We start from the raw sequence: 26760 nt of genomic DNA, 5'->3' as shown, positions 1-26760 counted from the left end.
CCGACCGCGGAGCCCATCCAGTCACATATAGTTGGCTTGCATCCATTGTCCGTCAGGTGACGACGGTCCTGCCCGGTTCCCTCTTGGGCTGGTCGTTGGTTCGGCGTTGCCTTTTTTTGCACATCACATTTTCCTCCCGCATTTGGGGTGTTGCTCTCTAACTACATATCCCTGGAGGCAGCTCGGCCTTGCCCTGCTGGCGGCGGCGGTGGCGGCGGCAAGAAGGCCGGTTGCCTCTATCCCGGTCGAGCAAAGCTTAGCTATGTTTGCACTCCTCCCCCCCTGGTTCGAGCGAGGATCCGAGACGGAGAGGGAGAAGCACGATGATCGGCGACGTGGGTTAAATGCTGCCACCACCACCACCACCAACATCAATCAGCCTCGCATTTCGCACATGCTCTGTCATCCACTCGCTTGCTCGTTCGCTCGCTCGCGTTCCCTGCGCTGCAGCAAGCAGCAATTCGCCAGACCGGGGGCGCGCGGACGGGCAGCCTCACGCCCGCCGCCGACGCCGACGCCAATAACGACAGCAGCCCCCATCATCATCCTAACCGTCTCGGCAGTGCCAGTCGGCAAGGTCGACTGACGGACTATGGGTGTCTACTAACTACTCTATAGCGGAAGTATTGAAACGGGAACCATTTTAATTTTTCCCACTCTCGCACTGGGGACTTGCCCCCCCCCCCCCTCCTCTGTTGCAGACCGTCTCGGCACCGAGACCCCCGCGGCCTTGTCGCAAAGTCCCAACGTCTCACGCCTCGTTCGGTGTCCCATTTTCAGCTCACCCTCACCGTTGGCACTGCCCGAAGAGGGAGGGCACACGGCGGCAGGTTCGCGGTGCATACGCGACAGAAAGCTTAAACCCCGAATTCGACCTGCCTCGCACTGCCCGTCAGTTCTCACAACGCCGCGATGCAGGGCCTGGACCCTGAAGGCGAAGATGCCCCACGTCGGCGGTTTTTTTTTTGGAGCGGAGCAGGCTCGTTGCCATGCGGCTCAGACACCATCATGCGCAGACAAATTAGCCTGGGTTGCACGGGTGATCCCTCTCCTCAAGCGCACGGGTCGATCCGTACAGCCACTGGCTCCGCGGCAATGAGCCGTTGAAGCTTGTAAACTTAAAGGTGGTCGTCGCGCGTCGGGAGAGGCTTTAAGCCCTGTCACCGTCACACTGCGTCGTGTTACAGAGCACGATCCATGTGCGAAGCACAGCATACAATACACCAGACGCCAGTGGTCCGACAAGAGTAAACCCTCCCTAACGCGTTACGAAGTAAAGTATGTAGTATTAGAAGTGGCACGAGGTAAAGCATCATGCAGGCTGGCTAGCAACGTCCATCGACCCGCAACGGAACGAAAGAAATATGGCATAAATCCTCTGGCCTTGCGTGCCCGCCGCTGCCCGGCTCGGTCCCGACAGGCCACGCGCCACTCTTGGGTTGTTGGGGGCGGACGGGTCTGGTGCTTTGCAGGCAAAAGCGACTCCATCCAGGGGAGGGCCGCCTCGTCCACATACCCGCCGGCCCTGTCTCAGTGCGACAGGACTCTTGTCCATCTCGATGGGCGATTGGACGTCGCACACGTGGAAAGGCTGCAGGTTGCTGCGCGTGCGCCCCTGCGGGCTCTCAGGTTGATTGACAGACGGAGGTCCAACGCGATCTCAATCGTCGTGGTATGGCGCTTGAGATCGAATCGCAATGTCGAATTCCATGAGCTTTTTGCTAGACATGGGCCAACGAGAACGACGGGCTGAGCAGAAGGAGACTTTCGAAAGGGGAGGGGGTGTGAGTGAGGTGGGTTCATGTCGTGGACGACGCACTGTCCAAGAGAGGGGGGGTGCGCTTTTCCCCGGCCAGGGCTGAGCTGAAATGGGGATGGGAACAATATCGACATTGACACACTTGTCGATATTCTCCGGAGGAAACGGGGTTCGTCGCAGGAAGGCTTTCTCAATCTCGCTTCCTGTGGCGAGCCTCGTGGCTGCCATCCCTCGCAACGTCCCCGGCGACGACGGTCCCGTCAGGCAACAGCCTCTCCGTCTTGCGTACGTGCGCGAGGACGAAGGGGTACGCCACATCGCAGGCGACGGACGTGCCCACAATGATGATGGAGAGCGGGTGCAAGACGAAGCCGTGGGCCTCAGGCCAGTACCACCAGAGCAGGACGCACGGCCCGGGGAGGCCCAACTGCGTCCCGGCGAATCGACACAGCCTGCGCGTGAGGAAACAATCAGTCTCTGGTCCCCCCAAAGTCGAGCGGAGGAACGTTTGTTCGCGTGAAAGAGACAACATTCAGCACCTTTGCTGAGAGACGGGCCGAGTGGGCGACATGAGAACCGTTCGGTCGGGTCCGTCAACTCCACTCGGATGCTCCGTCGCGAGCCAGAGGCACGGGGACACAAAGTATCTCGGACCGCCGGATGTTTGCCCGCGGCCCGCGCGCAAGTGGTTGGTCGGGACACCCCCCCTCGAATAATCGAATGACGGGGGGAGAGGGATTGAATATCGAGATATCGGGCCAGCAGGGGAGCCACTCACCAGATTGCATAACTCTGACCACCAGAGTGACCTCGCTGAACCAGCATCGCCAGCGCGCCGACACTCATGGCCAGCTGCGCCACGCCCGCAGACCACCAGGCGAGCTCCGTCGTGTCACGAGCATCGAGGCCGTTCCAAAACTTGCCCCACTTGAGCCCGTGGCCGCGGTGCGGCTCGGCGAGCCACCACCAGGCGAAGAGCGCGTTGCTGGCGAGCCCGAAGACGAAGACGACGGCGAGCAGCTTGCCGGCATTGCGAGCCACCAGCGGGGCGGCCGCGAAAGATCGGGGCGCCGTCTTCAGCGTGGCGTAGAGCACGGGCACGTCGAACGCCAACCATAGGCCGAAGCCGGCCAGCTCGAGGGGCGCCTCAGTCACGTAGAGAGCGTAAACGACCTCCCACGCGAGGTTGATGCCGAGTGGGATGAGGGGGATGGGCGTCGCGTTTGTGGCCAGCGAGCGGCGTGTCATGAGGACATAGCAGGCCAGCCAGCAGACGACGCCTGAGCCGAGCAGCGCCGTCGATGCTGGGACGAGCCACGCCGGGGCCGACGGCGGAGGGATATCCGAAGAGCCCATGACGGTTTGACAGACACTTCGGTGTGGTGGCCGTGGCTGCCCGCTGGTGCTGCTGCTCCGGAGGTGAGGGTGCACGTCGTTGTGCGCTCGCGTTGTCGTTGGTCCGTTGGCCAGCTGGCGACGGTGATGTCAATCCGTGGTGTTTCGCGAAGCAGGTCTCGGCAACGATGGATGTCGTAGTCAACTGCCGTCACAGATTGACATCCACGGCGAACGCTTCGGGCAGCTTGGGATGGGATCGAAGGATCGGCCTTTAGAGAGCACGAGTAATGGCGATGGGTTGATGAGGCTCGGTTTCCCCTGACGCTAGGGAGCCGGCCGCACGTGGATCAGGCGGCCTGGTCCCCCAGCCCTGGTCTAGGGTGGCTGCGACGGGACGACTCTGGCCTACCCTGCGTTGAGCGGCTTGCTCAACTTTGAATAGTCATAGTTTGTGACCTTTGAGGCTTCAATATTACGTCGGCTAAGATTGTGGATCGTTGTAGTGTTTTGATGAAGAAGGCCTGATGCTAATGCATGCCTTTTCCGGCTGAACCTCCCCGCTCAACCAGCCGGATCACATACTCGTGCTCAATTGCTACTCATCTCGCCCCAAAACAGCTTCATGGTGATTGAATAGACCGATTTTGTCTTCACATTAGATACGATGGATCCGATAGCCATAGCGTCAAAATTTGGGCTTTCTTGAGTCTACATTGCCCACGATGAAGGCTTGCTGCCACATCCCTCTTATAGCCACCTTTCTCCGTTTCTGGGTTCTTCGCTGGCGTGAATTTCTGTAGGAAGGATTGAACCACCCGTAGTAAATGCGTCTTTAGCTTGTCGCCTTTCTTGATCGCGTCCTTTGCTGTGCATGGCTTCTGCTCGTGGTGCCCTGCGGCGGTCCAGTCCATAGGTGGGCCATAATGTCTTGGTCTACTCTCATGTTGTAGAATTGACGTGCATGTGGTTGATATTGAACACAGACCTGCAGAGTAAAGAGGTATTGGGGCTCGCGAATATGCGTAAAGAGCGCCCGCTGCCAAGTTGGAATCCATGAGCGCATTGGTCGAACACTCGGATGCTTTGGTTTTGTGCCCCTGACAACGAAATCTGTCCATTCATCACTATAACGCCATCGCTTGAAGATTCCGAATGTGGCATGGCACTCGCCTGGCGTACCTCTTCTGTCGAATTGTCCCTAGTAAATGACTACGTTTACGATGGAGACGGAGTGAACTATGACTTACGGTTACTCCCCGGGTGTCGGACGGATGAGCAGATGTGTCTGGTCTCTGTCTCCGGTCATTGAATGTCCAGGGCTGTGTGACTGGGGCGTCATAACTGGCGATGGCGGCGATAGACACGATTGCAGGTATGATTCGCGATGATACAACAGTGTGCTTGAGAAGCGGTTCGAAGTATAACCTGACTGCGACAGCTACGTGAATCGTTGATGAGTATCGTTCGCAAGCAGAACATGCAAAGCCTATTGACCAGCATGGTGTGCCGCTTTAAGACGCGGCAAAAGCGATGAGCGTAGGCCAAGGTAATCAGCGGACGGCGCTCGCTCAGGGTCGAAGTGATGCTATAAGCGCAGGGTCAGCTTTGTTGACGCTCACGCTCCTTAACCGTACAGCAAGGGCGAAAGCGAAGAAAGCGAATAGGTGCGGATGAGAGGAAGGGCACAAGAGTCGCTAGAGGCATATAACGTTGATTGAAGCAGTCGCGCGTGCATGAGCTCCTTTTTCCGCGCAAGTGATCTTTTACTCTCTGAGAGACTCCCGGTTGTGGAAGGACGCTGTTTCTCGGCGACATCATTGTCAAGACATCCGATATATTGCTTCAGCTAGTGAAGCCTTCACAATTGAACTGGTATACTGTATCGTGCCCAAGCACTGCGAAAGGAAGGCCGTGGAGCCATGGGTCTTAGTGGTGGCGGAACGTCTCTGGACCATTCGGTATAGTCGCGTCGTGACGACCAATGAAAAAGGTTCACACATGCAGCCCACGATAAGCGGGGGGATCATGCAGAGCCGGCAGGCCGAGTTGGAGGGGAGCTCGCACGACATCGGCAACGTAGCTGCGTTGCGTCAGTGTCTGACCACCGGAGCGGAGCGTGCTACCCAAGAGACGCACAACACTGCGATCGGCTTCCTGAACGTAGACGGGGCGTCACAGTCTGTGGTAGCGAATGGTCTCGTTGGAATGCAAGCAACGGTCATGGCTCAGATACTGACTCGCCTTCGCCGGGGGGACCTAGGCGAACCAGAGGCCGCAGCCGAACCTGCACCTGCAACAACCCGGACTCGCTCACATCTACTTCATATATACATGATGCGCGCCTCACCGCCTGAGAACGGCGGGGCTAAGCGTGAAGCGATTGCACCGGTGCTGATAGATGCTGGAGCCCGGGAGCGGTGAAGGCCGTTTTGGCGGCGTCAGGGCGCGTGAGAAGCACCGGACCGTGGGGCGAGCCGCTCGCCTGGATGCTCGTGATGGCGAGGACGGGCCACGGGCTTCGCTTCGAGGGATCCGATCGGTGACAAAAGAGCAGTGTTTCACGCAGCATGCGAGCGGAGGCGGCGACAGGAACGGATCCGCGAGGGTGACACGGCGTGATGCGGTCGAATGGCGGGCGCGCGGACGGATGGATGGATGGATGGATTAATGGATGAATGGATGGGCGAAGACGAGGTGCGCGAGTGAGTGCATGTCTGTCCTGCAACCTCACCGTCGTCGGTCGCTCACTCGCGGACTGTCATCCGTGGCCGCTCGAGGGGAGGACGACGAGTGGTTGTGGGCGTCAACGGTCGTGGCGAGGTATGCGTGGCTGGGTGTTGTCGATGCGACCGAGCATATACTGTATATGTATGCGAACCCTCATGAATGAAGGCTTTGCGTTGCCGAAGCGCGCCGGGATGTGGAGACGGTTGGGGCCGACCAGCGGCAACCCAGGGAGGCGAAGGAGCCCTGGATCAAGCCCAGGATGCAGGGGCCCGGCCGGGCGGTGACCAGGGGCACGGTTGGGTGCTGGGGCCAAAACGCCCGACTCCCGGGGCGCGCATGGAGGAGGAGGGCAGGGCGGTCGGCGGCGGGTGCGTCTCGCAGGCGCGTTTCTGCCGCGGGGGATCTGCACGACTCCAAAGACTTCTTGTGCCATGACTACGTAACTACGGAGGAGGGTCAGTGGCTTGAAGCGACGCTGCAGCGGCTGCTCTGCAGACACACGACGGTGAGTGCCGTATCGCCGTGATCCGATGTGCGCGTCGCTTGGCGGCGGCCCGATCCATGTGATTCGGTGCGCGCTCATGGCGGGATGGGACGGAAGGAAAGGAAAGGAAAGGAAAGGGAAGGGATGGCATGACTCCGCAATGGGTGGGATGGCCTCGCTCGCTGTGCCGTCGCCACAGTACCTGCGCTCGTGAGGCGAAGCGCTGTTGGGGTAGCGAGGGGTCCGTGATTGAGTCAGGATGGTATACGAAGTACACTTCGCAGAGATACAACCAAGGTACTAACGTCAGTACGTAGTATATATCCACGTGTGAGATGTGTCTCTCTGGCGCGGCCGCTGTAGAAACCGTCGATGGATATAGGTTCAAGGTTGATATTAATACAGTACTACTGCCTCTGGGCGCCTGATCCCTGAGGCGCCCGAGCCGCGGGCCGCCGGTGCCTGGGGGGCTGAGGTCAAGTTTTAGGGCAGCCCTGGAGTGACGATTGATGGATCCAATGCCAGCCCGGATGGCCAGGCGCCCGGCGTTCATGTGCTTGGGCCCCACTCATTTTTTAGTGCTGCACTCTCGCTCCCTCACATCGATTCCGGGGTCCGTGTCAGTGCTCGCAGATGGCCCCTCACAGCCAGACGATTAGCCCCCGAGCCGCCTCCACCCGCCTGCAGGCTTGGCCGCCCCAGGCATTTGTCCAGCCATGCCCATCCATCCATCCGTCCTGCTCCCCGGATGGCGGCCAGGAGATCCTGACTGGCTGGGCGCCTTGGCGGGCGAGCGGCGGCCACGGCGCAGGGTGCGTTGCGCGCGGTGCGGTGCAGTCGCAGGAGGGGGGGGGGGGTGACGACATGCACTCTGAGGCCAGCGAGGCGACCACCTCTCACCGTCGATGATGGCGACGATGGGACTGGGGCCAAGCACGCCCGCGGGCACGCAGGGGCCACACGCGCCGTGCCCACTGTCATCCTCATGTGGGTTAGTACCTAGGTACTACGAAGTTCCTGTAAGTGAGGTACGTACGTAGCGCGGCAGGCCGGGCAGTTCCGGGGCGTCCCCAGTCAGTCCAGGCTGTTGATCCAGCCCAGCGCACTCGGTCCATTTGATCCATCCATCCATCCATCCATCCTTCCATCCACCACCATCCATGCTTGCGCCGGGACTGCTCCAACCTAAACGAGCCTGACAGGTCGAACGCATGTGCTCGCCGCAAATTTCTCCCAACTCGTCGCGCGCTCTATCTCCTCCTCCTCCTCCTCCTCCTCCACAACTTTCCCTCCCCGCCTCCCGCCAGCGCATCCAACATCACCTCCAACCTGCTGCCCGACCGAGTCCACGTCCTGCCATCCGTTTTGGCGCTGGCGCCTGGTGAAGCGCTTTGCTTCCTCGATCTTCGACTGCCGCCGTGCCGACAACGAGACCACGCGCCCCAGCGACGCCGACGTGGGCGACACAACCGCGCACGAGTTGCCTGTCCCCGACCGGCGGCGCGGGAAGAAAGGGGAAAAAAAATCTGGGGGTTCGGTCGACTGGCTGGCTGCCCAGCGTCATCGCAGGTTTTCCACAGTGCGTGCGTGCGTGCCTGTGTGTGAGTGTGTGGGTGCGTGTGGCGTGTTTGCGCGCGCCGCGTCTGCCCCCATCAGTCCATCTGTTTCGCTCTCTGTGGTGGCCCCAGCCGGCCGCCCCCCAGCGAGTGAGACCAGGCCAGGCCAGTCTGGGAACGGCGAAACGGGTCGGAATTTTCGAGCTAAAAACTCGGCTTGACCATGGATCCAAGACAGCACCAGCACCAGCACCAGCACCCGTCCCAACAACACCAGCAACATCATCATCAGCATCAGCGCCAGCCTGTCCTCGGCCCTGCCCATCACCAGCAGCCGCCACCGCCGTCGCAGCAACACACGGCTCCCGCCCCCCACCCTCGCGCACCCGCCCTGCGCCCGGAACCGACTCCCGACTACCACGGCAGTCATAGTAACAGCCACTTCGCCGTTGCTGCTCCGCCCGCCACCTCGTCATCCTCGTCGCCCTCGCCATCGCTCTACCCTCCCCGAGCTCCCGCTACGCGATCGCCAGCCGCCAGCAACTCACCCTTCTCCTCGCGCGCCGCCGCTCCCTATGCCCCTGCCGACCATCGACGCACGAGTGACACTCCATACTACCCACCAGCTGCTCGCTCGAGCTTGCCTGACCTGGGCCACAGCCGCGCCCAGAGCGCCTCGTCGCTCCCGTCATCCAGGGACCTGAACCGCGCCATGCCGCCGCCGACGTCGCCGCCCCAGCCAGGCGCGCCGCCGCCGCCCTCTCTTCACCAGCAGCATCAAGCCGGCATGGGTTTCGGACCGCCGCCCCCGAGACCGCCCCCCGTCGCCGTCGGGCCGCCGACCTCGTTTCCCTCTGGCCGGGAGCTCCCTGCGCTGAGCTCTCTCACGCGCTCCGGCAGCGGCGGCAGCTCCATGTCCATCTCCTCGATGCTCGGCGGCCCGCCTCCGGCCGCGCGCGACTCGCAGCCGCCGCCACAACACTACCCTCCACACACCTCGGCGCCGCCGCCCGGGTCGGGCCCTGGCTACGCGCCGCCAGTCCACGCGTCGCCGCGGATGCACTCGGCGTCGTCAGACTACCCCCCCTTCCGACGACCGCAGACCCCCGATCACCAGCGACCGTACGACCCCCGCGGCGGCACCGCGCCGTCGCCTCGAAGCGGACACTATTCTACGCCCGAGGTGCAGCGCTACGGGACGCCAGGGGCAGGATACCACGCACGCCATCCGTCGGCGCCTGCAGACACCTCCAGGGAGCCTGGAAGGATGTCGGCTGGTCCGCCACCGACGGCCAGCGCGCCGCCGAAGCCGTACGGGGGGATGCCGCCTCACATGGGCAGGCCCGAAGACCAGTACGCTAGGAGGGACGATCCCGGTCGGCCCGGCCCAGGCATGGAGTATCCCGAACGAACAGGCCTGCGGCCGTACCCCTACGATGACCGATATCGAGCCGAGCGGGAGCGGCAGACTCAACCCGAACGGGATCGCGAAGGACGAGAGCGCGCATATTCTGGTGGCGATGCGCCTCGACACATGATGTCGCCTCACGAGATGGGACATCGCGAGCAGCATCCCGGCCAAGGCCCCTACGGCCGCCCGCCTCCCGAAGCCCGCGACCAGCGCGATGCTCGGGATCCTCAGTGGGGTCGCCACGCCGCCGAGTCGAGCTACCGTGCTCCCATGGATCACCCGCGGCAGGAGTACCCCCCGTCGACGACATACCCACCGCATCACGCGGCATACCAAACCGCGACCCCGGAGCGCTACCCGCCGGCTTCACACCCACCCCAACGCCCTCCGCCGCACGCAACTGCGCCGCCGCAGCCATACGATTCGCCTGACCGCGCCCGCATGGATCATCTGCACCAACAACAGCAGCAGCAGCCACAGCAGCCACAGCAGCAACAGCAGCCACACCATCCGCTGCATCGCCCACGGCCTGGCGAGGAGGTGCCGCAGCCGCCGCCGCCGATTGCGTATAATGGCGCCGGCCATGCGCCGCCCGGGTACGACGCGGCGCGAAACCGAAGCTCGGAGGAGGCGTCGGGACCTAACAGCCACCAGCGGAACTTGCTCGCCGTGCAGGACATGAATCGCAAGGGTCGCCTTTCGCCTTTGCCCCAGGCCGTGCAAGGTGCGCAGCCCCAACAGCCGGGACCGGCGGCGGAGCCAGGCATTAAGAGCGAGTTTGGCCGCATGTTCTCGGGTATTGGGAGCGGGGTCGGAGCTATCGGGTCGTCGAGCCCCATGGCGTCCAGCGCTGTAGCTGCGTACGGGAGCCAGACAAATGCCAACATGCCGGCGAAGCGCGAGGACGCAGAACCTACCGCTGCCGCCCCGGACTCTGGACCCGAGGCGGGGACCAAGCCGGCCAAAGGCCGGAGGCGTAAGCTCAAGGACGAGGACAACAAGGACGAGGACAGCTCGGGCCGGGTGACTCCTGGAGGACGCGCCAACAAACGCACCAAGGGCCATCAGCACCACCACCACCAGTACGCACTGCATCCCTTTCCCCAAGAGTTGTCTGGCCTGTCTAACCAGGGACCTAGCCACCATCACCACCATCACCACCACGGAGCTGAGGGCACCGCGTCCCCGACGGTGGGTGCGGCGCCCGCCAAGAATTCCAAGGGAGTGCCGGCTGTCTCATCCCCAACCGACAAGGCCGGCGGCCCGCATCACCATCACCACCATCATCACGGACCGAGATCGACACAGACGCCCGTCGCGCAGGCCAAGCCGTCGGCCCCTCCCCCGGCCCCGGCACCCGTGATACCGCCCAAGCCAAAGACCATAATCTCCAACAAGGCCGTGCTGGATGCGGTCGCCGATCGGCCACGTCACCACCTGGGCGACTTCATCTACGAGCCCGGACTCAAGCCCGGGCGGCTGCTGCCAGACACACCCAGCCATCGGGGCTTCTCGTCGAACCCGACACCTCTCCCTTGGGACACCATCAAAGGCAAAGAAAACTGCATCTTGACGGTCAAGGTGCCGCGGGTGCACCTAGTGCCGCTGGCTCGTGAAGAAATCACCTCCAGGTCGTACCTCTGGGGAACCGACGTGTATACGGACGACTCCGACGTCGTGGCGGCATGCATTCACAGTGGCTGGATCAAGGGCGAATGGGTTGAGGACGTTGACTCGTCCATGCTTGACCTGGAAGAGGTGAGCCGGAGGAAGCCCAAGAGCCAGCCGACCGAGACCATGCCTCCCGGCTCCGAAGGCCTCATAACGGCGCCGCCTGCGTCCGGGCCGCTGTCCGTACCGGCTGACAGGGACCTGCATGTCAACGTGCTGATTCTGCCGCGTCTTGTGAAATACGCGTCGACGACAAGGCATGGCATCACGAGCCGCGAGTTTGGTGGGCAGTTTGGATCCCGCCACTCGGTCCATGACGGCATCAGCTTCATGGTGAGGAGCATACGCTGGGTCGAGAATGGGGCGCAGCCGCAGGCGCGGCTTCGCGGCAAGGCACGGCGTGAGCGAATGCGCAAGGTGATGAAGGAGGTGACGGCTAGCTTCGGCAACATGAACAGCCTGGAGCAGCCGCCGGCGCAGGAGCAGCAGCCAGACAAGGATCCAAACGGGGTCCTGCGAAGCGAGATCGCGGCAAACTGGCACAGGAAGGAAGCGGAGCAAGCCTTGACAGAGGCGGCCGAGAATGGCGGCGGCGGTGGCGACGAGAAGGCACGCGACCCCAGCGAGGGAGACAAGGAGAATTGGTTGGCCCAAGACAAGGCTGCTGCGGAACCTGCACCCCAGGAGGCGCCGGCGTCGGCAGCCAAGGATGTCGAGATGGCCGACGCGCAGGGCCCGCAGAAGCCGGCGGCGACGGAGGAGGGAAAGTGAGGCGCTGGCCCGACACCGGCGAGGAGGGTGCTACGATGTGCCAATTGCATGCCATATTGTGTGCATGTGCTTGGATTCCCCAAGCGGCAGCGGGACACGGGCGTGCGTGTGTGCTTGACGCGAATACCCAAACTCGATAACATCTAATTGTACATTTTGACATGTCCATGCAGTTTGATACAAGGTGTTGTTGTACAGTGGTCGCGGAGGTCTGGCCTCCGTCGCTGAAATCTTGACCCCCTCGCGCAAACGAGGAAACCGCTCCGCTCGTCATCACCATCGTAACCCGTCGCCACGCCGCGGCTCAAAAGTCGGTGACGCGCCCGTTGTAGCTCCAATCGCCGCCGCCACCCCATCGGAGGGGTTCGTTCTTGGGCCCGCCGACCTCGCCCGTCTTGGGGTTCACGTCGCCATCGAACTCGGGCGGGGCGCCGCGGAACATGCCCTGGTTGACGTCTGCGTCGCTGTTGCTGCCGCTGCTGCTGCTGCTGGCGCTGTTCGTAGCGGCGGCAGAGGACGATGCCGCGTCGACGGGGTTGGTGGCGTGCCGGGGCTGCTGCGTGCTCGGCGGCGTGGCAGAGGCGGAGGGGGTCTGTTGGAAGGCGGAGGACACGGCGGCGGCGCGCTGCAGGCGCTCGAACTCGGCTTGCTGGTCGGCGGGGAGTTTAGGGGGCGAGGGGCGCGGGGTGAAGGACGAGGAAGGGCGGCGGCCGGGGGCGTTCGCGAGGGGCGCGAGGGAGAGGACGGGGAGGCGGTGCGGGCGCGGGCGCGCTGCTGGCGGGAGGAGGGGGAGGAGGAGGGAGAGGCGAGGAGGCATGGTGGTGGTAAGTAGTGGTGGTGGTGATTGTCGCGTGCCTGAGGACTGATTGATTGTTTGGAGGAGGGGATTGGAAAGTGAGGTTCAGCTGTGGTGATATGTTGGAAGGATAGGATGGCGAATGTATGACGGGCCGAGGCGAATAATTTTGTGGAGCCCCGTGTTCAGTGCTGGTGTGGGTGGCTCTTCATCAACAGGGAACGGCTACTAAGTTCAATAGTACGAATACAAGGTAATTAACGTAGCCTACTACTTGATTGGGTCCACCTGTCGTTTATACTAGATGCACGCACTGAGCACCTTTGTTGAACCGTCCACGGTTGACACGCCGGAATCGCCGTACGAACGACTCACTTCCAAGTTCCATCCAGGGCTCCCGTCGGTCACGCATGTGGACACCAGACCGCTGCGGCTCTCGAGCGGGCAACGCGTCGTGGACGGGAGGGACTCCCTGACTGACTGACGTGGCGAGACGGTTCCTGTACCGACAACAAGTTGATAAGATGGCATTCTACACGCAGATGGATTGAATTAAATTCTTGTTGGCCCGGACGAGACTTGATGGCAGGCCACCACCGCTCATGGGCGGCGATGTTGGACCGCTGCTAAAAGGCAACGAGCGAGCTTCTCATCAGATGGCCACGGGGTGCTAACTTGTTTAAACGGCCACTTTCTCACCACGCAGCCAGCATCGTTGCACCCGCAGCAGTGGCCGGTCGTTGGCGTTGGCTCCCCTCCCGTTGATCCATGTCCCTGGCGGCTCTCGGCAGCGGATCCGGGATGCCCCTCGTGGCGACGGCGGCGGCCATGATTGGCCTGATCAACGACATGCCGTCAAGTCAACACAATGCGGTGTGCTCGACCCACGGGCAAGGGAGAGATGTTGCGAGATGAGGCTCGGACGCTCCTTGCCCTGTTGAATACCGGTGGACGGTTGTAGGTGCATGAAGATGATGCCGTCGGTCCTAAACAGGGAGGACAGACAACCTTGACGCCGATGCGGCGACTCCGTTCATCGTCGGCAAGCGCTGCCAAAGGCTCCAATGCCACACTCCAACAGGCCCCCCCTGAGAAGCGTCGTCGATCCATAGGACCGTCATTGCGGGACGGAGACACCACGCACACGCTACCCATGCGGCATTGCGGTAACACCATCTGGTGGAGCACACGCGCTCGTCTTGCGGCCTCCTAGGGGCGGGCGGGCTGCTGCCGGCATCTGGATTGGGGTGTGTCCTCTGCAGAAATACCTCGCACGTCCCTTGTCCTGCCGTTCGCTTGGATCAACTCTTATTTACATCGCGTTTGTTGGCTGAGTATTCTTCCACGTCCGGAGAGACGAGACTTTGACGTGCCGCATCCTCGCCATGGCGATGCGAGTGGCTACAGCGATATAGCCCGGCGACCCAAGCAAGCGGGTGACCTTGGATCCCCTCTCAAGGTCTTGTTCCGTTCCGACGTTGGACTGGTGAAGCAGAGGCTGTCTCCTTCGATCAGGGCGGGCTCTCTCCCAGGATGGCCGTCCTGCAGCAGTATACCTACATCTTTGCCGTCACCACCATCTTTGCCTTTCTCGATGCGTGGAACATAGGTGCGTGCTGATCTGACCTTGCACTATAAAATACAATGGCAGCCTGAACGACGAGTCTTATGCTGACTTTGGCACCAAAAAATAAAAATAAAAAGGCGCCAACGATGTGGCCAACTCCTTCGCCACGTCCGTCTCCTCGCGCTCCCTCACCCTCAAGCAGGCCATGGCCCTCGCCTCCGTGTGCGAGTTCTCCGGCAGCGTCGCCGTCGGGGCGCGCGTCACCGACACCATCCGCACCAAGATCATCGACCCGCACCACTACGACGACGCGCCCGCGGTGCTGCTCCTCGCCATGATGTGCATCATCGTCGCCTCGTCCACCTTTCTCACCGTCGCCACGCGCTACGGCATGCCCGTCTCGACCACGCACGCCGTGGTCGGCGGGCTCATCGGCACCGCCACGGCCAGCATCGGCATCGCAAAGGTCAACTGGTCCTGGGGCGGCGTGTCGCAGGTCTTCGTGGCCTGGGCCGTGGCGCCCGGGCTGGCGGGCTGCCTCGGCGCGGCCCTGTTCCTCTTCACCAAGCTTGCCGTCCTGCGGAAGCCGACGGCCGTGAGGCGGGCGTTTTGGTCCATTCCGTTTTACACGTTTCTCACCGTCGGGGCGTTGACCAGTGCGTGATTACCTTGCGCGTCGTCGTCGTAATCGCTGTTCGCGAAGCTGACTTTGAGCAGTGCTGGTCGTCTGGAAAGGGGTGCAGGTCAGCGACCTTTCGACCCGCGACGTCCTCATCAGCATCTTTGGCGCGGCCACCGGCGGCGCCCTCTTGCAGGCCGTCTTCGTCATGCCGTATCTATGGGTGCGCATTATGCGAGAGGACTGGACGCTCAAGTGGTATCACGTCTTTCAAGGCATCCATCTCCTCAGGCGTGAACCCCCTCCGCCGACCCCCTACGGCTTCGTCAAGCCTCAGATCAAGGACTACTACCAAGGACACCTCACTGCGGAGGAGCTGCAGTATGTGCGCGCCTCGGAGGCGCTCCTGCGGTCGGTACAGACGCCCAGCGGGGAGCAGCCCCCTCCGACGGCGGACGAAGACAAGGACGACGAGCTCATGCTCCCGCCGCCGGCGCAGGCTCCGACCCCACGGCAGCCGGAGTCGCCCTCGAGCAGCCGACGTACCTCGCACGGCGTCGACGCTGGCCTGACCCCCCCGCGACCCGCGGGCCCGTCCACCAGCCTCCCCGTCGTGACGTGGAAGATCAACCGCTTCCTGCTGCGGGGCATCGAAAAGGACGTGGTGAGCATGCAGACGCGCAACGCGGTGCTCCAGTGGGACATTGCGGATATGCACTCGAGGGCGGCGCGATACGACAACCGCGCCGAGTACATGTACTCGGCGCTGCAGATCCTGACGGCGGCTGCGGCGTCGTTTACGCACGGGGCCAACGACGTGGCCAACGCCATCGCGCCCTTTGCGACGGCCTACGACGTGTGGTCGCGCGGCCACGTCGGCGACATGGTCGAGGTGCCCGTCTGGGTGCTCTGCTTCGGCGGCGGCGCCATCGTGCTCGGCCTCCTGACCTACGGCTACCACGTCATGCGCACGCTGGGCAACCGCCTGACGCTCATCTCGCCCAGCCGCGGCTTCTGCATGGAGCTCGCGAGCGCCGTCACGGTGCTCATGGCCACGCGCCTGGGCCTGCCCGTGTCGACGACGCAGTGCATCACCGGCGCGACGGTGGGCGTCGGCCTGGCCAACGGGGACTGGCGGTGCATCAACCCCAAGCTCGTGGGGTGGATATACCTGGGCTGGGTGGTCACGGTGCCGGCCACGGCGCTGATCTCGGGGTGTTTGATGGGCTTTATGCTGAATGCGCCGTCTTGGCCCGGCAGATAGATGGCCCTGATGGGTGGGCTCGCTTGAGGAGGTGCCTAAACGCTGTTGATAACTGATCGTTTTGATTCTTGCACGGGCACGTTGTGGCGTTGGAAGGTAGCGACTCATTTCTTTTATCTTGCACAATTATATTACAGCCAAGATGGAAGAAAAGTCTTTCTATGTTGAGCTTTTGGTTCTCTGTACCCGATGCGGGCCATCAGAAAAGGTCCTCATCGACCAAGTAGTCCGCTGGCCGCTCTGCCTTGACCCTCATGCACGGCGGTGCGTGGAAGAGATGCCCGCGACGCCGCCGCACAAAGCATGCGTACAGCCCCCCCGCGATGTACACGGCCGCCGTGCTGATGACGACGGGCCACCGGAACTGGTCCGGCCGGGAGAAGACAATGGTCGATGCAAACGACAGCAGCTCAAAGAGGTTCTGGAACGCAGCCTCGACCGTCGAGAAGGTGCCGCGAAACTCTGCCTCCACCTCCTGTGGCGCGCATGTTTGTCAGTGGTGATGCCTGTTGTCGGAATACGGCGTCTTGATCGCAGAACAAAGGGGGGAAACTCACGTCTTGCACAATCGCCTGGGCACACAGGTCGTAGCCCCAGAGCCCGAGCCTGCTGAAGGCGACGCACACGGCCAGGCCCGTCGCGGACGCGAGCCTGCCGGCGGGCGAGCCCTCGAACTCGGCGGTGAGGAACCAGCCCAGCCCCGCGGCGAGGAAGACCATCTGGCAGCTGAGGCTCCAGATGCCGCCGCGGACGGCGCCGACGCGGCGCACCAGCCAGGGCGCCGCCCACGTGGCGCTGAGCTCGACGGCGGTGCTGCCCGTGCGCGCGAGGCCGACGTGCAGCGGCGTGTACCCGACGGAGAGCAGGAAGGCGACCATTTGCCCGGAAAAGGACAGCACGGTGAGGTAGAGCAGGGCGAGCGAAAAGGACGGCAGGAAGGCGGGGTGGCGGACGTAGAAGGGAAGGGAGGATATGGGGAGGATGCGGCTGGCGAGAGACGCCGCCATGGATGAGCGAGCAGAAGGGTGGTCGGCCGATGAAGAGCGAGATGCCGTAGATCCAGGGGGCGGTCGTTGGAGGGCCGGGACGCTCTTGTAGACCTGGAGGAGAGTGAGATTTCTCTCCTTCAACGCAATGGGGGTGGGAGGGTGGTGAGGAAAACGTACACGCGCGATGCAGATGTATTCGACGAGCACGGAGGCGACGTTGAGGCCGAGGACGGTCCATATCGCGATCAGCGTGGACGCGGCCGTGACGAGGGAGATGAAGAGGGGCCCGAGAAGCTTGCAAAAGAGATCGATGCGGCGCATGCGGGCGTTGACGACTGAAGGATAGTGGTCAACATATGATCGACCGAGGGCCGTGTGAACAGACGACGAAAGAAGGACATGCGGGGGGCGGGGGGATTCATGTGAAGTCTTGCTTTCTCTCACCTCGGCGCCAGTCCTCGTCCCCCTCGGTCATGACGACGACCCAGTCGCGCTCCACGGCCACGAGGTTCGCCATGGCCGCGAGCTTCTCCACGCACGCCAACACGCACAGCACGGCAAAGAGGCCGTCGATGCTGCCGCGCCTCTTGCTGAGTAGTAGCAGCATGATCTGCGGGGTGCTGTCGTCGCGGTGGCTTTCATCAGCAGAGGACACAGCAGCACCAACCCCAGCATCATCAGAAGCAGCTCCAGCTTCAGAAGCACCGGCACCAGCACCACCAGCATTCAGCGCAACGTGCATGGCCCACAGGACGGCGCAGCTCGCGGCCACGGCGACGCGCTGGGCGACGATGCTGGCGCGCACGACGGCGAGGCGGCCGCGGCGGTCGATGCAGGCGCCGACGGGGTGGGCGAGGAGGATGGCGGCGGCGCTGCGGGCGAGGGCGTAGACGGACATGGGCAGCAGGGTGCGCGGGAAGAGCGCGGCGAGGAAGAGCACGGCGCCGAACTCGAAGAGGCGCGAGTTGGCCGTCGAGAGGAGGTGCGAGGCGTAGAGCTGCGCCTCGAGCGTGCTGCGGTGTTGGTGGTGGTGCGAGGCGGGCAGCCAGGCGACCCGCGGATGGGACGAGGACGTGATGGAGGCTTGCGAGCGTGGAGCGTCGCTGTCGTCGTCGTCGTCGTCGTCGTCGTCGTCGTCGTGATGATGTTGGTCATGGCCGTCGTTCTGAGCCAGGCGCTCGGGATCGAAAGACGATGACGCCGTGGACATCGATGTCGAGGAGAGACTGGGACTGCGGGACGGTGCAGGCTGCGCCGCGCGCTCCTCGTCTGCATCATCGCGGGACGCCATCGTCGTCAATCCTTGGTGTTGAGGGCACACAACTTCCCAGCTCTTCCACACGGCCAGTATCAGTAGATATATACACCCGTTGGCAACGATGAAGGACTGGGAAAGTCCGTCCGTTCCCTTGGGCACTCGTCAGCGGTCCCGGCGCATCACAGCCCAACGGCCCTCTCACAGAGCAGACCCATCAGTGTGGTCGAATCGTCGTCCGATGCCGACTCCCCTCGGGACCTGTGTAGCCGTGCCTCTCTGTCGACGTCTAGGTCGGATCTGCGCCGCCAATGGGTTTCGTTGATGCGGTGAACTGGGGCGATTGGGCGGACGCGAGGGCTGTGCAAGTGGTGCGATCCGGGAGGTGGTGATCCGGCGCCGCTCAACAAATGACCACGGCAAACTACGTGAGTACTACCGGCATTCTGGCACCAGTGCGCCGCGGATTTAGTGGCTGGCTGTGCGCGGTGAGAAAGAAAAGGCGAGCGAGCGGGTGGATCTTGGTGGCGTCGCTTGTTGATGGTTTGAGAGGTTGAGACTTGAGAGAACCGCGAGGGAAACAAATACCCGCCTACGGCCGAGTGAGTCCTGAGTCCTGAGTCCTGACTGTTGATCGTTTCACGTCGGGCGTTGCATGGGGATGATGACGGGCGAACTGCATGAAGTTTTTAGTGTGAACATGACACACTTTGTTTGGGGTGGCATGGCGGCTACGTTCCAGCTACGTATTGCCTCAACTGATGCTGAAGCTGAACACCGATTTTATTAGAGAGCTGTGGATCCACGGCTCGGCCATACTCGGTCTGCATGTGGCCAGGAACCTGCAAGCGCCATAGACATGCCATGCCCATGCCTAATAATAAGATGACAACCACCGTACCTGGTCATACTTGAAAAGACAAGGCTCATCTTGCCATGCCATTCACTTCAATTCAACTCTTGCGCGACTCACCATCCCAGTTCACAGCCCCCCGCGTCGCCCAGTATGTTGAATTTGTACGAAGTAGGTGTGGCCATCACTAGTTATGTTCCAGTCTCGGTCGGCATCGACACTGCACTGCCTGCACCGGATCTTGCCCCCGGCGGGCCTCGTGGGCCGACGCCGAGAGCACGTCTTTGCGAACGGCAACGTATCAATTCTCTCAAGTCGCGGCGGCCTGGAAAGGCACGCCATGGTGAGAACGGTGGTCTCTGGTCGTCATCATCCACTGCAACGGAGGGCCTAGTTCGACCCCAAGTTTCATGGCGCTGTTCCTGAGCCGCGGCGCCATCGCGCCATGCCTCGGTCGGGAGCCTGACCATCTACCTCATGGCCGATCGCCCCTTTCATGGCAAGACCGAGCAGGGAGGCAGCGTGGACGTGTTTGACCCGGCAGGCGAGACCTGGGGGCAGCACAGCGTTCCGCCCCGACGATGGGGACGGACGCGATGTCCATAGCGTTGTAGCTCTGCAACCTCTCCGTGCGGGCGGCTGATAGGAAACCCATGCTGGCCACCTTTTCCCCCCGAGTGCGATTCCTCTTGGCCGGGCCACGCCTGGGCCTGCAAGATGCTCGCGGAGGTGTGGGCGCTTGATCTCGAAGCAGAGAGCCCAGCTCGAGGTCAAACCGACCGCCGACGAGAACAGTCTCCTCCACCGGCGAAGCACTGCCGATCCGGGGCAGACGTGCTCAAGCAGCCGCATCGCGATGCGGGCATCGTCCGCGGGAGGGTTGGACAAGGAGAAGCCCCGGAGGCCGATGTGTGGGAGCTTCAACTCAAGGTGGCTGAATGTTGCGTCCCTGACCCCGTAAGCAGATGGCATCCAGGGCTCGCCATAATCTTGGCGCGCCCATCGGTCCGTCAAGCGTCAATCATCAGTCTCGACATGAATTACCCGCACAAGCGTCTCGCACCATCACGGTGTGCTCTATCTAGTATCGGGGTAATCAACTGAGCGACAAGCATGATGTACTCGCAAATTGAGCAATTAGTCAATGAGCCTTTTGTCATCGTCACGATGGGTTGTAACTTGCAGGCAAGGCGATCAACCGACCCTAGCAAGCCTGATTTGTAAGTTGCAAACGCCAGCGCTTTCGTGGCTTGTAAGTAGCAGGGCATGCATATTCAGCCGCGAGAGGCCTCGTACTTCGTATCGTATAAATAGCGTGCGGTTCGCAACTCTGAGTGGTTCGAGCTCCAGTCGTGCAAAGGTTCAACCGTCACTTCACGATTCAACAAACAAACAAACAGTGAAGATAAACCCTACGGCCTGCAATAAACTCAAGAAAAAGGAGGCATTCCTCGCACCCCCACCGAGTCCGCGCAATGGCAACAACCGTCAAGTACTGGATCGTCGACATCTTCTCCACCACGGCCTTCAAGGGCAACCCCCTTGCCGTCGTGGACGACACTGACGGATTGCTCTCTGACACCCAGCTCAAGCTCATCACTCGCCAATTCAATCTCTCGGAAACGACCTTTTTCTCCAAACCCACGCGCCCTGGTGCGACCTACAGACTGCGCTCCTTCCTTCCCGACGGAAAGGAGGTGTTTGGCGCCGGGCACAACATCTTGGGCGCTTGGTGGTTCCTCGCCGATTCGGGGCGGCTGGACCTCGGCTCGCCTACCTCTGTGGATGGTGCCACTGGGAGCGAGGAGTTCACCGTGTACCAGGAGCTGGGAACGGAGGTCTTACCGGTCAAGATCTTGCGCACCAAGGACGCAGCCGCGGATGGAGGTCACCGAATGTCCGTGTCGCTGAGGCAGGTCTCGCCAGGGACGCATGCGAAGCACCCTGACCCTGCGAGCCTGGCGGCCAGCATCGGGCTCGCACCTCAAGACGTCGGCGTCGCCGTCGAGGCTGCCGACGGCGGTGACCACGTCACGCTGGTGCCGCAGGTCATGTCGACGTCGACGACGCGCCATCTCCTCGTCCCGCTCGCCTCGGTGGACGCACTGAACAAGGTGGTCGTGCAAAAGGACAAGCTCCTGCAGCAGCTCGCACTCGTCGACAAGTCGGCCTACGGGATCTTTCTCTTCACGCCCGTGTCGCCGCCGCCGCCACCGCTGTCGTCCTCGACAGACGCCACCCCGACGTACCGCGCCCGCTTCTTCAGCCCCGGCATGTCGTCCGAGGACCCAGCCACGGGCAGCGCTGCAGGCCCCTTCTCGGCGTACTTGCATAACCACGGGGCGCTGACGTCGGACGGAGACGTCGCGGCAATCGAGGTTCAGCAGGGCCACAGGGTTGGAAGAGAGTGCGTCATCCGCGTCGAGCTCCATGTCCGGCCTGGCGCCAAGGGGGACGGCGAGGCGTTGGATGTCGACATCGTAGGCGGGGGCACGCTCGTGGCTGACGGGAACATGACAATTCCCAACCAGTTCACGCAATTTTGAATTTTGAAAGCTCGACAAAAGGCCGATGGCTACTAGCAATCTATACCAACTTGATCCATTTGTCATAAAACAACCAAACAATCTTAGCAGTCAGACAGTTGCGACTGGATGCTCAAATCAGAGATAGTTTCGTGATCAAGCCATTCCTCCTCGACTATTGTCATTTCCGCCTCAGTGAGCACCTCGGTATCCACCAAGGGGAAACAATTAGCTCTTTGTTTCAAATTGCCTACATGCCTTGGTATGAAAACTCTGCAGGACCCAAAGGGTGGCGGACACTATAGATCCAGCGTCTGTCAATATTGACTGCGTCGCGCGTGAACCTAGGTGGGAGCAAAGGTGGTCATGTCGTGAAGTTGCAGCGACTACAACATGAAGCACCAGACTCGGGACATGGACTTACTCTTGTCTTGCATGTAAAATCCGTTTGCACCGACGTTACGGCTATTTCTTTTATCGGGATTCCCCGTAGTTGTCTTCGGGGAAAAAAACGTCGAGCTCGACACATCTGAGTGGTGGAATTGCATAGCTAGTTTAGACGAAGGTAAGAACATTGATATCTGGTTGTTGGGCCAAACTTGAGGTCGAAACTTACACCCCTTTTATAGGCTTCATTTCCCTGGTCAATGTACTGGAGTCTTTCTTCCTCGGTTTCGAACATCGGATAGCTGAGATGTGGCTTCCCTTCCCCCTTGGTACAGAGTAAGGTCGTCTGGTTCCCAGCATGAACGAGGGCCCATTCCACCAAGGTCAGGATCAAATATGCGAAGTAGACCATGCTGGGTGAATGATGCACAACGACAGACGGATGAGTTGAATGCAAGAGGAGGAAGCCTATGCGGTCGAGATGGGAGGAGCACTGGACGGGGGAGGGATTATGTAGTCGCTGGCCGAAGTTCACGACATACGGCCTAGGCACCGGACCTGTCAAGTAGCAACCAATTCGAAGCCCACGATACGTAATCACTTAAATGGGGCGCTGTGTCATAAAATTGCTTTGTTGTTTTGAAGGCAGCTTCAGATTACGTCACATAGAGGAACACTGATGCTGGTTGCCTTGGTCACCGTTGGGTGCCAACGACATACTTCACCTACTATGCTGCGTCCCAGGCACCTCAACGACGCGTACGAGTTGGCCGGCTCTCGCAAGCCCGGTGCTTCAAGTACCAGTGTTCAAAGGCATGAGGCTAGAGTTAGAGACGTCAATGGCACTAGCGCTCCATCTGAACGCGTATTGCTATTTATTTATATTTTCTTTCTTTCGGTTGGACGACGCTCGGGCGTCGCCTCCAATCCGGCATGTGAAGTACATGTTAAATCGCACACGACGAAGCTCAGTAACACGTGCCACTCGGATATCCGCCGCGACTAAACGAAACAACGCATGCGTTCTTGCCCGAGGGCGTCAACGAGCACTGTGCATTCGCCCGGGCTGTTAGTATAAAAGCCAAACAGGCACCGCCGGACGGCGAGGGTTCCATAGTCTGTGCGCCTACCTGTCCCGAGCTACACTTTGCTGTGCGCGTGTTGGGCTTGACGGTGAAGTAGCCCGAGCCATCGTTGGTCTGGTTCATGTTCATGTTGGTGACGCCAAACTCCATGAACTCGCATGTCTGAGACTGGTAGGCACATTGCTATCGAATAATGAGAATCTCGACTGGACAACCTTCACTATGTTCCGTTCCCCAACGCTTTTCACGCGGTTGCCATGAGTGGCTCCTGTGAATGGCTCCAGTCGTCCCGTGGGCGTTCAATGGTGGGCTTACCGCTTTGCCAAGATATTCTTGATTGCGATCAAGCGCATACTTTTGCGCGTCCTCCTGGGTCTGAAACTTTGCCTCTCCTACATTAGAATCGTTCCCGGTTGGCGCGGCCATGGCCCCAGCACAAAGCGCTGCGAGAATGAATGCAAATCGACGATTCATTATGTTATCGTAAAGGTGCTGTTATCGCCTGGCGTTATTTAGAAACAATGACGATGATGATGGAAGCCTTGACTAAAGTAAAGAGATGTGAAGGGCTTGCTCTGATTTCCTTCTCCCCAACCCCGATTTCCAAAGACCGATAGAAGCTATTTAACAACGTAAAGGGCGAGTGTAGAACCGCACCATTTCAAAACAAGGGGGCTCCGACGCACTGAGGCGGCGATGCCGGGCTCATACAAGAGATGGTGCCCGTGCATGGTGGTTAGATATCGCTCTGTTCCGTGCCGCAACTCTCGTCTCAGTCCGCAACCGATATACCCGGGGCGCAACGGGAGGCGTCCGTCTCCTTGTTTAGGATTCTGCCATGCTGGGCGTCAGGGACCTGAAGCCCCGTGTCTCGGACTGTTGAATTCTTCTTGGAGGCGTTTTTTTTCGACACATGCATTGCATATTGCTGATACCAAACATGTTGGTGAGCGGAGCCGCTTGGTCACGGAGCTCGCGCTGCATGCAGTTAGTTGAGCGTCCGTTGAGGGAGGCGCGCGCAGCTCCACTATGCTGCTGCAGTGTCGCTAATGCTATGCCCGTTGCCGTCTGGTGTCTGCTGCGACCAGAGTCGCCACGAACACAGCTGCGATGGCTACGCGCGTTGTTCTAGAAGCATCACGGGAGCTGCATCGTGTTTCGAGCGGCGACGGCATGGCTTGTTCGAAAGCTATAGACAAGGAGAAAAAGCACGTCACACAAGGCATGAGATGGTCCTCGTGGATGCATGCATGCATGGGGTGCGGAGTCAAGGAGCCGTTCCTCCCGATGTCTCTCAACATGAACAGGCCCACCTGAGAAAGGAGGCACAGGCGCACAGCTGATGAAGAGCTTGATGATGGGCTATCAAGGGAGGAAGAAGAGAGCTATATAGGTAGCCGAGCGAGAGAGAGAGAGAGAGACTAGTGAAAGAGCCGGCCAACTGGGAGGCTGACCAATCTACAACACCACCTAATAAAAGCTCCAGAACGTGCAACCTTTGAACAGCGGGACAGCCTAGTCGCGGCATCGAAACAGGCATGCAGTGCAGAGTCCACCCCGCAGAACTGACGGAGAATATGCTCACATGACGTGCAGCCAGCCCGACAACCCGACACGAGGACTGGACCTCCGATGCTAGAAGTACTTGACAAGTGACGACTGGACCCTGTGTGGCTTCATCATAGACACAGAAGCAAGGCCACGGCCGATTGCCCACGTGCTCCGGAAACAAAGCCCCTGCCAGGCCCGTATAAGCTTGTTTCGACATGTCCCATCCGAGGGGCCAAGCCCACGTGCGGTTCCTCCACGGTCCCAGTGGCAGCACCGCGCATGGGTTCCCGTCCCGCTCCCCGGGGGGCGATTCCGCGCCGGTCCAATAATCGCCGGCGCCGTCGGCGACTACGGACGCGGAATGGAACCCACCAACCTCGATGGAGAACCGAATCGAACACCTGCAGCGGACCCAGCGAGGGCTATTGGAAGCTTGGCTTTTTGGGGACATGAGCATATGCGCGCGAGGGCGGGTTGCAGCATCTGGACGCGGGGGACGTGTCGCTGACCGTGGGCATTTAAAAAGGGCTCAAGGCCCTGCCCCTTGACTCGGGGAGAGAAAAAATAAGAGCTGGTTCTGAATCCTGATCCGGGGTAGCCACAGAGTATAGTAACGTAGTAGGTAGGACTCGGCTCGCGATCCGACGACAGTGTGGCAATGTTGTCCGTCCAATCCCTCGCCTGGCTGGCCATTGCGCCTTGCCTCGTTCTGGGAACGTCGATTGCTCCGAGGAACGGCGGCGACTTTGACATCAAGTCGTTGAGCCTGCGAGAGGTCGGCGCTCGCAATACGCTGGTAAGCCATGTGTCATTCTTCTTCGCGCCCCTTGCAACATGGTACGAGAGCGAAGGCTGAGCCGGTGACAACTTCAGGACTGGCGCATGTGGCTCGAAAAGGACGGCAGCCCCATCTCCTTCTGGCACGACATTCCTCTCTACCCGAACAAGACCGACGACAGCATCGTCCACTTTTACGTCGAGATTCCTCGCTGGACGGACGCCAAGATTGAGACGAAGCGCAACGAGCCTCTGAGTGAGTACAAGGGGACACGGACTTTGCTTCCGCCTGGAGGGTGCCTCTTTATACGGCTGGGCTGACCGTGTCTGGCGTGTGACTTGCACGACTCCCCAGACCCCATCTTCCACGACGACAAGAAAAAGAAGCCGAGGTTCGTCGCCAGCGTCTGGCCGCACCGGTCGTACCCGTTCCTGTACGGCTCGTTCCCGCAGACCTGGGAGAACTCGAATGTGAAGCACAACATCTCGGGCCTGCCGGGCGACAATGACCCCATGGACGTGTTTGACATTAGCGGCTTGGAGTGAGTGTTCTGATCGGTGGGCGCATACGAGCCGGGGCTCTGCTGACGGCCTGTAGCCCGGGGTACGTCGGGCAAGTGAGAAAAGTCAAGGTTCTGGGCGGCCTGGCCATGATTGACGTGCGTGAGCAATCTCGCCATGCTACCGGGGGACTCGTCGAGGCTAACTGACGAATGCACCAGGACGGCACCACGGATTGGAAGGCCATTGTTATCAACGTCGATGACCCGCTCTCGAAAATCGTCAACAGTACGTGACATGGTCTGGGCTCTGAGCGTGACGGTAGTCCCGTGGCTAACAAGGTCGCAGACCTAGAGGACCTCGAAAAGTATCGCCCTGGTCTGAAGAAGCAGTTCTACGACTGGTTCACGGTGCGTCCTCCACGTCAAACCGACCCCCCCCCCTTGCCGCATGCAGCCTTTCGTGACATACTCATACCTCGCAGTATTACAAAGTCGTCAAGGGCGACGGCCTCAACACCATCGTCGGCAACGACTACAAAGACGCCGCGTACATGCGCGGGGCCATTGCCGAGAGCCACGGGTTCTGGCGTGACCTCATCCTCGGCAAGGAAAAGCACGACAAGATCAGCACGCGGCAGACGTCGAACCCGCGCGCGTGCAAGAGCTACATCCCCAGCGCGAACGCGACCAAGGAGTTTGGCATCCCCGAAAAGTCCAACGTCCTGCCCCCGGCGGAGAAGCCCAAGCAGTACGACTACTGGTACTATCTCGACAAGGACTTTAACGTGATTCCCGGGCAGGTCATTGACGTCCAGTAGACGGCAGCTGGTAAAAGCATACTGGCCAGGAGCATGTGCGGTATGAATCGGGAT

The 26760-nt window shown here is 60.9% G+C and overlaps 8 protein-coding genes across 9 annotated transcripts; 4 read left to right on the top strand and 4 right to left on the bottom strand.

Annotated features, from left to right (window-relative positions):
* Positions 1-1253: 1253 nt before the first annotated feature.
* JDV02_002508 (uncharacterized protein) lies at positions 1254-3542 on the bottom strand. The gene is made up of 2 exons (XM_047983542.1): positions 2538-3542; positions 1254-2211 (listed from the first exon to the last, which is right to left on the bottom strand). Exons 1-2 carry the CDS (start codon positions 3113-3115, stop codon positions 1950-1952), a joined length of 840 nt encoding a protein of 279 aa, XP_047839513.1. The 5' UTR covers positions 3116-3542; the 3' UTR covers positions 1254-1949.
* A 3905-nt stretch (positions 3543-7447) lies between these two features.
* On the top strand, positions 7448-11878 carry JDV02_002507 (uncharacterized protein). The gene is made up of 2 exons (XM_047983541.1): positions 7448-10357; positions 10415-11878. The coding sequence occupies exons 1-2, from the start codon at positions 8088-8090 to the stop codon at positions 11715-11717; spliced, it is 3573 nt and encodes a 1190-aa protein (XP_047839512.1). The 5' UTR covers positions 7448-8087; the 3' UTR covers positions 11718-11878.
* On the bottom strand, positions 11757-12633 carry JDV02_002506 (uncharacterized protein). Its single transcript, XM_047983540.1, has one exon. It carries the CDS (start codon positions 12532-12534, stop codon positions 12022-12024), a length of 513 nt encoding a protein of 170 aa, XP_047839511.1. The 5' UTR covers positions 12535-12633; the 3' UTR covers positions 11757-12021.
* A 240-nt stretch (positions 12634-12873) lies between these two features.
* On the top strand, positions 12874-16105 carry JDV02_002505 (uncharacterized protein). The gene is made up of 3 exons (XM_047983539.1): positions 12874-14122; positions 14218-14736; positions 14798-16105. The coding sequence occupies exons 1-3, from the start codon at positions 14047-14049 to the stop codon at positions 15961-15963; spliced, it is 1761 nt and encodes a 586-aa protein (XP_047839510.1). The 5' UTR covers positions 12874-14046; the 3' UTR covers positions 15964-16105.
* On the bottom strand, positions 16061-18827 carry JDV02_002504 (uncharacterized protein). 2 transcript variants are annotated; one of them, XM_047983537.1, is made up of 4 exons: positions 17397-18827; positions 17130-17287; positions 16521-17063; positions 16061-16438 (listed from the first exon to the last, which is right to left on the bottom strand). In XM_047983537.1, exons 1-4 carry the CDS (start codon positions 18241-18243, stop codon positions 16163-16165), a joined length of 1824 nt encoding a protein of 607 aa, XP_047839508.1. In that variant the 5' UTR covers positions 18244-18827; the 3' UTR covers positions 16061-16162. The 2 variants fall into 2 exon arrangements, with proteins under 2 accessions (XP_047839508.1, XP_047839509.1); XM_047983538.1 differs by having other exon boundaries at positions 16061-17063.
* Positions 18828-20535: 1708 nt separating this feature from the next.
* JDV02_002503 (uncharacterized protein) lies at positions 20536-21606 on the top strand (the record flags this gene model as incomplete). The annotated part of the gene is made up of 1 exon (XM_047983536.1): positions 20536-21606. One exon carries the CDS (start codon positions 20536-20538, stop codon positions 21604-21606), a length of 1071 nt encoding a protein of 356 aa, XP_047839507.1.
* Positions 21607-22940: 1334 nt separating this feature from the next.
* Positions 22941-23207, bottom strand: JDV02_002502 (uncharacterized protein; the record flags this gene model as incomplete). The annotated part of the gene is made up of 2 exons (XM_047983535.1): positions 22941-23021; positions 23103-23207. 2 exons carry the CDS (start codon positions 23205-23207, stop codon positions 22941-22943), a joined length of 186 nt encoding a protein of 61 aa, XP_047839506.1.
* Positions 23208-25187: 1980 nt separating this feature from the next.
* On the top strand, positions 25188-26720 carry JDV02_002501 (Inorganic diphosphatase). Its single transcript, XM_047983534.1, has 7 exons — positions 25188-25404; positions 25482-25641; positions 25741-25927; positions 25984-26044; positions 26108-26174; positions 26235-26296; positions 26371-26720. Exons 1-7 carry the CDS (start codon positions 25267-25269, stop codon positions 26704-26706), a joined length of 1011 nt encoding a protein of 336 aa, XP_047839505.1. The 5' UTR covers positions 25188-25266; the 3' UTR covers positions 26707-26720.
* The last annotated feature ends 40 nt before the right edge of the window (positions 26721-26760 follow it).

This window comes from Purpureocillium takamizusanense, chromosome 2 (assembly GCF_022605165.1).
Source record: "Purpureocillium takamizusanense chromosome 2, complete sequence".
NCBI classification, from domain to species: domain Eukaryota; kingdom Fungi; phylum Ascomycota; class Sordariomycetes; order Hypocreales; family Ophiocordycipitaceae; genus Purpureocillium; species Purpureocillium takamizusanense.
This window is presented reverse-complemented; position numbering and strand designations above follow the sequence as displayed.

Coding starts and splice junctions, on each gene's coding strand:
- JDV02_002508 (XM_047983542.1), bottom strand. CDS start 3,115: ATGGGCTCTTCGGATATCCCTCCGCCGTCGGCCCCGGCGTGGCTCGTC. Junction 2,212..2,537: donor GGTCAGAGTTATGCAATCTG/GTGAGTGGCTCC, acceptor CCTCACGCGCAG/GCTGTGTCGATTCGCCGGGA.
- JDV02_002507 (XM_047983541.1), top strand. CDS start 8,088: ATGGATCCAAGACAGCACCAGCACCAGCACCAGCACCCGTCCCAACAA. Junction 10,358..10,414: donor CATCAGCACCACCACCACCA/GTACGCACTGCA, acceptor CCAGGGACCTAG/CCACCATCACCACCATCACC.
- JDV02_002506 (XM_047983540.1), bottom strand. CDS start 12,534: ATGCCTCCTCGCCTCTCCCTCCTCCTCCCCCTCCTCCCGCCAGCAGCG.
- JDV02_002505 (XM_047983539.1), top strand. CDS start 14,047: ATGGCCGTCCTGCAGCAGTATACCTACATCTTTGCCGTCACCACCATC. Junction 14,123..14,217: donor TCTCGATGCGTGGAACATAG/GTGCGTGCTGAT, acceptor AAAAATAAAAAG/GCGCCAACGATGTGGCCAAC. Junction 14,737..14,797: donor CACCGTCGGGGCGTTGACCA/GTGCGTGATTAC, acceptor GACTTTGAGCAG/TGCTGGTCGTCTGGAAAGGG.
- JDV02_002504 (XM_047983537.1), bottom strand. CDS start 18,243: ATGGCGTCCCGCGATGATGCAGACGAGGAGCGCGCGGCGCAGCCTGCA. Junction 17,288..17,396: donor GGACGAGGACTGGCGCCGAG/GTGAGAGAAAGC, acceptor ACTATCCTTCAG/TCGTCAACGCCCGCATGCGC. Junction 17,064..17,129: donor AATACATCTGCATCGCGCGT/GTACGTTTTCCT, acceptor ACTCTCCTCCAG/GTCTACAAGAGCGTCCCGGC.
- JDV02_002501 (XM_047983534.1), top strand. CDS start 25,267: ATGTTGTCCGTCCAATCCCTCGCCTGGCTGGCCATTGCGCCTTGCCTC. Junction 26,045..26,107: donor GCGGCCTGGCCATGATTGAC/GTGCGTGAGCAA, acceptor CGAATGCACCAG/GACGGCACCACGGATTGGAA. Junction 26,297..26,370: donor AGTTCTACGACTGGTTCACG/GTGCGTCCTCCA, acceptor CATACCTCGCAG/TATTACAAAGTCGTCAAGGG.